General features: G+C 33.1%; 1 protein-coding gene across 1 annotated transcript; it reads right to left on the reverse strand.

Moving 5' to 3' along the window:
• Positions 1-60: 60 nt before the first annotated feature.
• On the reverse strand, positions 61-5,424 carry LOC124821139 (uncharacterized). Its single transcript, XM_047292983.2, has 6 exons — positions 4,569-5,424; positions 4,290-4,413; positions 3,982-4,108; positions 1,846-1,882; positions 1,441-1,708; positions 61-424 (listed from the first exon to the last, which is right to left on the reverse strand). The coding sequence occupies exons 1-6, from the start codon at positions 4,749-4,751 to the stop codon at positions 336-338; spliced, it is 828 nt and encodes a 275-aa protein (XP_047148939.2). The 5' UTR covers positions 4,752-5,424; the 3' UTR covers positions 61-335.
• Positions 5,425-11,872: the final 6,448 nt, after the last annotated feature.

Below are 11,872 nucleotides of genomic sequence, written 5' to 3' on the forward strand. Positions count from 1 at the left end.
CTATGTTCCATGCATGTGAAGCTCTTATAGTGGAAGAAAGTATAACTTAAAAGGAAAATATAGAAGTAATTAGGAAAAATGATATAAGTGAAGATCTCCTTGAAAACAAGGAAAAGAGAAATGAAGACAATCTCCATGAAGTAGATTAGTCCAACTTTTGAATGCCATGGCTGTGGGGAACACAACTAATCTGATTCGAACCATTATTTCCTAAAAGCTACAGCATGTGGACCAAAAAAATGAAGATATGATCATGTGGAAAAAGATCAAGAATTAATGTGATAAAATTTAATTTGAAGATTATACAGTTGAAACTTAGCAGCTATATATATTTATCAGTTCCTCCCTTGGCTATTTGAACTTTCTGAAGTTATAACTACTCCACCTGCTGCCTCGGACGTGGTACGTTGCTGAGTCTGTGAGTCTGATCACAATAACCAACCATAATAAACAATTGTCACCTTCTCTTCATCATTCAATAATTAATTAATAATCTCCATGGATTAGGCTACTGATTACAACTCTATATACAATAATATATACATACATATTAGTCTGTGCTTGTTGGAAGAAGTGAATAAGAAAATTCAAAAGAAATCTGGTATCTAAACTATAAAACACTCAGATAGTACAGAGTTCATGTTCAGTAGTTGTTTGATAAAACACAGATTAATATAAGTGTCATACGGTAATAAAGTACAAGTTGTAAGCTCTTTTCATCTATGTTGTAACTTTTATGAATAATTAGATTAAAAAACACGTCCATTTTTTTAAAGAATGCAGAAAACACATTGAAAAGAGTTTGCAGGTGATCTGGAACAAGAAAAAAAGTTAACTTGATTCGGTTACTGCACAGATTTGTTTAATATTAAAAACTTACAGCAGTGGTAGTATGTGTCAAACATGCAGTGTGGGCCAATGCATGGAAGCAAGATCATTTGACTGGTTCTTTAAAGAATTTAACCACCACAATATATTTTTTTTCCTATTGAAACCACATGCATTCACTGTTACTTTACATGATGACCCTCTCCCTCTGTCATGACTTTCTTCCACATTGACCCATACATTATACGGTTCATGGCACAACCGAGACAGCTCATTCACATGGGGCTGGGGTTGCCCATGTGGACCCCTATGGCCACATGTTACAGCCAAATCATAATATATATTGTGTGTCAGTAAGTGCATCATAATTCATAAATCTCTGTGCACCTCTCTCTTTCACTCCACTCTCCTCTGTGGCCATGTGTGTATGCATACATTTAAGTCACATACATATAAAATGGAAGTTAAGGGTGTCCAATATCAGAAGCCTAACCAAATTTAGAATCAAGAATACATGCATCGACAATGCAGTTTTTTTTTCTATATCAGTAAATGCATTATTTAAAAGTTTGAATGAAATTAGTTTATTAGAGAAGAGAAAAGGAATAGTACCAGTAGGGGAAGGAGGGGGTTGCCTTATTGGAAGTTGTTGCAACTGAGGTGGTGGACGATATGCAGAAAATGAGGGTTCCATTGGTGTAGGGTAGTATAGATAAGAGGGTCCAGCTGGTATGCGATGTGGTTGGGGTGTGGAAAAGGTACTTCTTGGTGCTTGCACAGAATAGCCATAGTAATATGGGGAACCCATGGTGGAGGAGGATGGTCCATAGAGTTGTTGGTAGTATTGTGGTTGCTGAATTTGTGGGTTATACATTGTGGCCTGTGCTCACACAAATGTGCACAATCATTAACTAAGCAAATGTTACACAACTGTTCTCCATTATTTGCAACCAACCTGACATCATTAAAAAATAAACTACATGTTCTTAATTGATTGGAGGGAGAAAAGATGCTTACTTGATGGTACCCATAATCAGGGGTGTAGGTAGGGTAGCTGCAAAGAGATTTGAAAGCAATTTAATCACCCAGCAAATATGGAAGGAAATACGTTAATGCAGAGGTGCATTTGTTTCTTTGAGAAGCAATGCTCAAAATGGAACACTCCTATTGTTGTGGACTGACACTGAACTTAACATGTTAGGTTTTCCCAGCAAAACCAGTGAGGAAAAAAAACCATTAATATTACTTGTCATGTGGGACCCCTTAATTCATCAATGTGTAATGAGAGTTAGTGCTATTGCGTTTGGTATGTATGGCATGGTATGGTATGATATGATATGCATGGTCCTTGAGATTGAATTAGTTATGACTCATTCAGTGATGAGAGTCTTTTTTGTGGCTCAGGAATTATGAACATGTAGTTGCCCCATCAAGCAGAAAAAGGAAGGAATAAAGCAATATATATAAAGAATGGTCAAGGTGGCATCCAATGATATGAAATTTTGCATGCACATAAAAGTATAAACTATGCTGCCTCGTTGGAACTGACAGAGTAGAGTTTAAGGAAGGAAATTTCTGATAGAACGTATAAAGAATTATCAACTATTATTTGGTAGAAGTTTCTAGCTGATTCAAAAAGTTGAACCACCCGCTCAAAATCTTATTATTTTATTTTGCAGTATAGTATCTTCAGCTTTACGATTAAGAAGAGACAGTAAAATTCAATACCCTACCTACACTGTAGAAACATAGAAGAGAAAAGATTCGGCTAATGTTAATCTATCACCTTCAAATAAACCTAATTAACTACGAAAAAAAAACACGTTACTTTTTTTTTTTTTTACTATTGAAGAAAAAGAGGTTTGAAACACCTGAGAGAAAGAACAAAGAAGAAAAGTTGTAAATAGAAATAAATAAAGTAACACTGTTCATCTTCAACATTTCTTTGTTCTGGCTTTCTGCGGTTACGTTGCATCCAAAAACTTAAGTTTGTATACTGTGTGTTCTACTCGTACAATCCTCAGAAAATGAAAGAAGTTAACAAAAGAGTAATTTCCCATCTGTTTTTGTTTATCCGTTCATGGTTTTTTAAGAGTACTTTTTAATTTACCAACTAATACACCATAAGACAACAATAACATTGCTGGTGAGAAAATGACTTGATGGTACAGGACATGCAAAAGTACCGAGAGCTGAGGGATTTTATTATGTACAAGATTATAAAACAAATTTATTGACGCAGGACCACTATATAAAACACATAAAAAAAAATGTACATGCATTGCCACGGATTAAATATCCATTGATCTGTACCTGTTGTCATCCACATTTCTACTATTACCATAGAAGCATCATCAATCACATAAGTTACAAAGTAATGTTTCTCATCGATAGGTAAAATCTACAAGCACCCTATCTTCTTAGGCCTTCTTTAATTTATGACATTTTAATAACTCAACAATATTGTCTCTGAATCGCAACACTCCTCTTTAAAAGACACGAAAACCTAACCCCCCCACATCTCTATTTTACCCCTATGTCAGGTTGTAGTGCGAAAAATGTAGTTTTTTTTTCTTCCTTCAAGTTTCAACATACATAGAAAAGCTTAAACTATAACATAAAATGAGTCATATTGGTCTTTATTTTAAAACATGTTTTGCCAATGAGTAATCCCTATCAGAAACACAAGATATGCAATAATCCGACCGGTCACTTTTAGTGTATCCTTTCTTTCAATAATGTTTTTTTGACGTAATAAATGTAATTTCTTATTATTATTTTGACAGTTGATGTAGTAGTTGATCAAGTGATGAGATTGGAGGGAATGAAATTGAATTGATTGAGATTTTGAATGTGGTGGTAGTTAAAAAAAAGAAGAGGAAGCAAAGTAGGGGGAGGAAATGCACATGATGGTTGTTGAAAGTTTGGCCTTGTGTGTACTTTTAATGGTGATATGATACGTGAGGATTTTCACGCTGTCACCAAGACCTACTGTAATTGGGGGGGGAGCAGTCAAGCGACATATGTAGACAGCAATGTGTGCGTCTATATGCAGTTCTCAATTAATGCAATGGACCAGTTTCTTTGACTGTGAGTGACAGACATGGGTAATAATAAATGCCCACAGTAAATGTACAAAGCTAACTCACTAACCCATATGGCGGGTACACCAGCGGTGGTGGTGGTGGCGGCGGCGGCGGTGCTAGTGCCGGTCCTCCTGCCGCCGGCACACCACTGTATGAAGCTGTTCCCGGTGCTCCTCCTTGGAATGTACCTCTTCCTGCATTACCACCCCCACAACACAACCACAAATTTGATCAAGGAAAAACATTGTCATATTTATATGTATATGCGTGTGTGTATGTATATTATCCTATGTATAATAGTAATATGTGATATTGTGATAATGATGATGATGTTCATAACATTGGAAGAATGAAAATGCATATAAAATAATTAACCTCTTGGTGGTGATGGTCTAGGTCTTCCGAGAGAAGCAATGTTACAATTTGCTCTTCTTCCATCTATCACTGGGTTTGGATCAGCACATGCCCTTCTAGCTGATTCTGGATCACGGAATGTTACCTGTTATATGGGACATGTTTTTGTGTGTAATGAGGATCAAATCAAACAACACACATGTTGCAGTGAAAGAGAATCAAGTTTGAGGCAGAGTAAAGAGTTAGAAAGATAGAGAGAGAGAGAGAGAGAGAGAGAGAGAGAGAAAGAGAGAAACATACGAATCCGTAGCCTTTAGATTTTCCTGTGTTCTTATCAGTGATAATGACAGCTTCAAGAATCTCACCAAACTGCTCAAAATATTTGCGCATTTCTTCGGTTGGAGTCTCCCAAGCTAGGCCTCCAACGAAGACCTTGGTGAACGTTGTGTCTCCGAACTGTGATCGGTAATGTGGGTAAGCCATGGTGTCAAGGGAAGAAAAAGGTGTCCTTGTTTATGCATGAAAGCTAGTTAAGCTCAAAAGGGTGTCTTGTTTCTTCTGATCTCTACTTATTGACTTGTCACTGCCATTTTCTCTTCTGGTTTTCTGCTCTCTCTCTCTCTCTATCTCTATCTCTATCTTTCTCTGTGTGTGGTCTTGTATTTGTCCTACTTCACCATTCAACAACGCCCCTTCACGACACAAGAATCATTGAATTTGAAGAGAGGCTGAGGGAAAGGGGTGGTGGGTATGGTTTATGATGGTGTGGTATCGTTATTATTTGATGGTTGTTTGTGACAGAGGAGTTAGTTAATTAAAACAAAAATATACGAAAAGGAAAAAATAATTAAAAAAAAGGGAGTTGTTTTATAAAAATATATATGATTTATTGTTTTAAGGGAAAAGGAAAAGGGCGTTAGAAAAAGGGTGGTGGTGGAGGAGAGAGAAAGAGATCTGACAGCTGCAAACTCTAATTTGCTGGCCAAAGAGAGAAGGAAGAGATGGTGTGGGCTTTGTAGTATATCACAAGTGACAGCTGCGTTACTATCTCACTTGAAGTGTTTCCCCTCTGTCTCTGCATTAATATACTCTCCCACCATCCAATCAATTTTCCATTTTGACTTAAACAACTCTTATTTCCTTGTCCTTCTCTTCTTCTCCCCTCATTGCTCATTCTTTTTCCCAATACATTACACACCACCCTAGCCTATCTTCGCTTTCAAACATGGATCTCATATTCTCTTCTTTATAAAATAAATGTTTATCCCTGCTTATAAGCAAAAGGGTAGGAAGGATTAGTTGCAATAATGCCAGTTTGAATGTTTATTAGGAGAAGTATTCACTTACCAAATTTTCAACACATCTTTTTTGTATATGATATTGATTATACAAAGAATAATTGTGAGGAAAAAAACAAAAAAACAAAAGGGTACTCGTTAAAATGTTAGTTTTCCAACAACAAAAGATATGGACCCTCTGATCATGATCAGATGGTTCTTTTTACATGAAAAGAAGAAGTTCTGTGATGTATATAATAAGCAAGAGGGTGTGCGTGCTGTCGTTGGCAGCTTTGGTCTACAGACATGGAATGAAGCAGATCAAATTTTTACTCAGTCCGCTTCCTTTTTCCAAAATGTTTGTTGCAGCAAAAGTTATGCGCATATGAGATATAGATATAGACATTGATGTACAAAGCAAAAACAATAATTTCAATATCAATTTGACTTAACTTTTGTTGGTTAATTATATTTGATCATAGATCATGTGCTCGGGTAATTAACTGGACCAATCATGTTTACACCTTTTTTTCTTTATGTTGGGACCAAACTATATCCCACATGACCCCAAATCTGCTAATCATAAGCTATTACCAGCAAATCAACCAGAATGAAAGGGAACAGTTACAGTTAGGTTTGAAAGAAAGGATATACTTTTGTTCTTTATTAATTCATTTATCTGTTCTTTTTCATTTTCGGTTGAAGGTTGGTGATTATTGCTGGATTGGAAGCTATTTTCCGGCTACAATGAAAACAAAATAAAGACTGTTAAGAGCTATAATGTAGATCCATCACAATCGTTTCATTCCTTCATCAATCATCATTAGCAGTTGTTAACACCAAGCTAATATTCCTCTTATTTTATAGCTAATGGTAGACCATTATCTTGTCCACAACCCACCATCCTCAAAGTCACACCTCCTGCCACCAAATTAACTACTTTATTCAATTCAACTATGAATTTCTTTTACCTTATATTTTATATAAATATCCCTCCTCCCACTTCCAAAGTCTAGTTGGACCTTACATCAAAATATTGTGGAATTGAATTTCATCTTTTAAATAGTATATGTCACAATCTATGTGAATGAAACTATTAACTAACTACTGATCTCTTCTGCAGATATCTGATATTGCACACTTCATTCAATCAGGAACGTGAAGGTGTGTTAGAAATTGGTTAAGGTTGAATTATACATAAAGATTTAAGTTTTGAGTGTTGATCTAGTGTTTAAGATACTCTAGTTCATCCAAAATGATCAGGTATAATGTTTTTATTGCAGTGAAGGAAGACAACTAGGAAGACACGCAGCACCCCCACAAACAACAGAGTAACAAACACATACACACACATAGAGAAAGAAAGAGGCAGAAGGAGTCATTATCTTGCTTGTTGCCAGCGTTAGGGACGAGGAGACAGCTATAAGGACCCTGTGGTTTATATGTTAAAAAAACCCTGCAAAACAAACGAGTCCGTGAACTGGCAGTCCTCTCCACGTGGGGTCATATCAGTGTTGAAGAACTATGAGCTGGATTTCCATCTACTCTCTTTTATACTCAAGGGATTTTGAGAAGAACTTTCACATTATTTATACATGACCCCCCAACCTGCCTTCATCAACCAACTCCCACCAATCAATCTTCATTTTTAACCCTTCCAATATCATCTCTTCTTTTCTTTCTCATACACAAGGTTTTATCACAAACACCTTGCATGCATTTATATTCTCCTCTTAATTCCTCCTCATGCTTTCTTCTTTTGCCCAGCATTCACTCCACAATGTTCAATCACCCAGTCTTCATCATACCACCAAATCACCAATTGTCAACTTCACTCTACTTCATATACATAACTTATAAATAAAAATGCATATATTCTCTCCCCTTTCAAACACTTAACATCGTTACCTTTTTGTCACAAACTAAGATAAAGACCTTTCTCAATCTAATCAGCTAAAGATAGAAGCTTCCCTAATAATACCTAAAATTGATTATACCTAATGACAAATTTTGCTAAGAGATTCAGCTAGAGAGAGGAGACAGATTCTGGGCACAGTAGAATTTAAGGGTGGGAAGTTAGTAGGGCTCATAGCAATTGGGGTTGTCATTTGCATGATTGGAACTGTAACTAACAAATGTGAAGAGGGTTTTAATTATTGCAAAGTTTTTATGTGGTGCACAACTCAATATTCAACCTCACAGTTGTCCCTTAAGTACAGTGACTTGTATAGTGTAATGCTGCAACATCAACATCACAATGCAATTTAAATGAATAGCAGGGGATTCAGATACACTTTTGATGTGTCTCAATCTCATTTACCTATGAAAAACAAAAATTAACAGGACCTTGTAGGAAATGGGACTGTGAAAATCTATTTTACCCTCTTTTGTGTATTTGGTCATGAAAATGTGAAGATGTGGAAGTTATATTCTTTGCAATTATAAAGCCATGGCAAACATATTCCTTGTTTCTTTTGGCAGACCAAAAGTAAAAGGAAATAAATGAAAGCTTGAATTATATACTGAGACATGATCCACCTTACCAACTTACTATGGTCCTCTAATGAAGTGAGCCTGACTAAGAGTTCTTCCTAGTCCTCCTACTACTTTTCTAGCTCAAAAAGGAAAAGGGCCAAACAAAGATGTTATATGATTCTATACTTACATATATACTTATATACTGTTCTTTCTAACAAAGTTTTGATGGGTTAAGGATGATTAATAATAAAAGCAATTATCATATAGTAGAATAAGCTTAAGTTGAAATTGATCAAATCAACTGTGTTTATAGTTATACACATTTCAATGCATAGAGAAGAGACTATTGTGTTTTACTATAAGGAAAGTAAGTTATGTGAAATGTACCTTCTATATGAACATAAACACATACGTTGCTCTATTTGTATGAAGATTAAAAAAAATTATTGGGTTGTTCTTTGTTTTACAGCTTTGGCTTTGAAATCTAAAGTCAAGGTATGGTATATGTGTTATACATATATAGGATGAGAGAAAAAGAGATACTAAAATTGTTTATATTTTGTGAAAATTTTCTTGTAAATATATTTTGTTGAATTTTGATAAATATACAGGAAAATCAATAGGAAAATAATTCTTGTGAATGTAAAAAAAAGTTATTCTGCTTGGAGAATATATTTTCATTTGATACTAGACTCAAAATTTGATGTCCCATGCCCAAATTACCTTTTTTGGGCATGATTGATTTCGAAAAGAAAAAGTATATAGTTTTGTTTTCTATTATGATTAATAATTACAAAAATAGTATATTGTTTTTCTTTTATTTTTTCCGAATTTGTTCAACAGATAATGAAACAGCTGTAGATTTCATAAATACATGCAAGTCTTTCAAATTATATCAAATTTAAAAATATAAAAAACCTTTTTTTAAATTTATATGTATCTTAAGAAATTAAGAACGAAATGAGATGTTTTTATTGTAAAATAAATGAATTAATGATTTTATACTAAAATGAAAAGAGGGAAAAGTTGAAGAATATGAGATGGCTGATGTAGACAAAGTCATGTGACCCATTGAACATAGCTAAATAAAAAGTCTTCTCCCAAAGTCATTTGGCACACTGAACCAAAAAAGCATATGAAGAAAGATTTTGGTGTTCGAGTAGATAAAGAAAGTTACTCACTTTTAAGAGTGATTATTTGAAAGCTGAGATATTTAATGTCAAGAATTCAATATTATGGCATCTTCACCATTATTATATATTTTTTAAGGAAAAAATATGTAATAAAATTTACAGTGTGGGATTTCAAAAAGAATAAAATATGTTTTTATTTTAAATTAATTAAAAATATTGATTTTAGTCTTTCTAAAAATGTATGCGTTTTTAATCTCTATAATCTAACAAAAACGTGTGCCTTTCTTTCTTAATAAGACACTAAAATTAAATTAGGTTTCAGGAATATAAAGAGTAACGATACATAAAATATTAAAATCAATTATTCAAAATATTGTTGGAGATAATAATATATTTTTATTTTTTTTAAAGAAAAAAATAAAATAATATTTTTTGTATCATTGGATGAACAAAATACGCTAAATGTATATACTAAAAAGACAAATAAATAGTCATTAAAATATCATTTATTCTGTTTTTAGTTTTTGTTTTCCTATGGAGTAAAATATGATGACCTTTTGAAAATGAGTCTGTATTGTGATATGAGCCAAAATAGTTCTTATAAGAAGGCTATATGGGTTTCTTTCAATAGATATATTCTTCTGAACCATGCATGAAACTTTTTTCGTCTCCATATTTTCTTTGTGCATTTCATAAATAAGAAATTTTTTATTTTATTTTTAAATTATATAATTTCAAAGTATTTTTTTAATAAATACAAATATTTTGAATTATACAATTTTAAAATTATTTTTATTTCCAACATGTGTAATTTAATTTCCTTTACTTTTAAATTGTATAATAAAAGTTACTTTTAACTTTTGTAATCTTGAAACTTTTATATTTCTATATTATACCATCTGAAAGTTAATTTTTGAATAAAAACCTTTTAGATTACAGAATTTAAAAATTATTTTTTCCTATAAAATTTTTTTAGTGTAATATGAATTTTTTTTGAACTGTATAATTTAATTTTTTTTTTATGTCTGGATTATGTAACATGAATTTCAAGTTACACAATCTAAAAATTTCATGAAAAAATACTTTTGAATTATTGAATTTATTTTTTTTCCTTGAATCCATTCATGATACAGCACATGTATACAACACATGTCCAAGGGTGACAACGGTGACAGTTTGATCTTTTAATCACCCTTATGGTAGGAGTGTGCACATGGAAAGTATGGAGTGTATAAAGAAATGGCAACATGATGGATAATTTATTGGGACATTTCGTCCCGTAGCACCATGATTTCAATCTGCACCTCCATATAAATGATTTCAATCATTCAACCACTGCATCTTGACCATTTATTTAATCTAACAGTTACTGGGATATAAATTTGCATACCAGATTATAGAATTTACAAGGCAATGTGTATTTCAAAATATAAATTTTGTATTTCTGTATATTTCGTAATATATTATTTTATGTTTTTTAATGTAAATTTTACACTTCACACTACACTTTTTGATACATAAAATTTTAGATGTTTAATAATTTTTTTATTGTATAATTCGAAACATTTTTGAGTTACGGACAGCAGAACTGAAATTTTAAATTTTTATAAATTGGAGGGTAATTTAGAGTTTTTAAATTTAGGAAGGTGCAGGAGGAAATTATGAGACTGCATGAAGAATTTGCCCATTTGTTGTGGAACCAATAAGAACATTTCAAAATGGACATGTCTACAAATTCGGTTTGCCCAGTGTTTTACGAATTCTCCATTTTACTCAATGTTTTGCATATTTGAAAAATGAAAAGTATTTTATAAGTTACACAAATACAATAATATCTGAGCTAATTATATAAGGGATCAATACCATTTTTTATTTAAAGTCTTTTTGTCTTTATATATTATTTTATTTTTTCATTTCTATCTAATGTGGGACTTGAACTTTCAAGTTTGGATTCTCAACGCTTACTACGAGAATGAAAAAAGGTTGGTGTGTTATTATTGGCATGTAAATCTTGATATAGGCATAGACATAATTGTCGATTATCACCAAGACATAATAATTTTTTTTGTTTACTTTTTCAAGATGAAAGAGTTTGAATAAGGAAAATGGATAATTACTTATTAACTTTTTTTCCTGTATTTTGTTTTCAACGTTTGAGTGTGTGGAAAATTTATCTTAGCCCCTCAACTTATTAGAAAGTGGGTTTTTTAAGCCTAACTCAACCCCACTAAACCGGCTTGTAAGGTGAGGTTTGCACCTCACTTATATATTATAAATTGGCCTTATCTCTAGTCGATGTGGGACTTCCAACACACCCCCTTCACGCCGAGGTATAGACATCTCGTGCGTGATAGTAGAAATTGGGTGGTCCAATAGCGGCCCGATTGCGGGTGGAATAGAAGAATAGAATGTCCACTTAGAACTCGCTAGGATAGGCTCTAACCATGGCTCTGATACCATATTAGAAAGTGGGTTTTGTGGGGTTGAGTTAGGCTTTAAACCCACCTTCTAATACAACTTTCAAAAATCAACATAAATAGAAATCTAGTTTTTTGAAATTCTAAATCTTCTATTTATTTGCACGCCTTGTCTCTAAATTAGCATAAACAAACAAAAGTTGAAAGGTTTCCATAAAATAACATCATTAGAAGAAAAGTATTTGAAAAGGCAGTATTATATATATCTATAAACCTTATAGCAGTGAAGCTTTCAATAA

The sequence above is a fragment of the Vigna umbellata genome, chromosome 1, assembly GCF_029865625.1.
Source record: "Vigna umbellata cultivar VRB3 chromosome 1, Vumbellata_1.0, whole genome shotgun sequence".
In the NCBI taxonomy this organism is placed as follows: Eukaryota; Viridiplantae; Streptophyta; class Magnoliopsida; order Fabales; family Fabaceae; genus Vigna; species Vigna umbellata.

Coding starts and splice junctions, on each gene's coding strand:
- LOC124821139 (XM_047292983.2), bottom strand. CDS start 4,751: ATGGCTTACCCACATTACCGATCACAGTTCGGAGACACAACGTTCACC. Junction 1,883..3,981: donor CTGGTGTACCCGCCATATGG/GTTAGTGAGTTA, acceptor ATCTCTTTGCAG/CTACCCTACCTACACCCCTG. Junction 1,709..1,845: donor CTGATTATGGGTACCATCAA/GTAAGCATCTTT, acceptor GTGTGAGCACAG/GCCACAATGTATAACCCACA.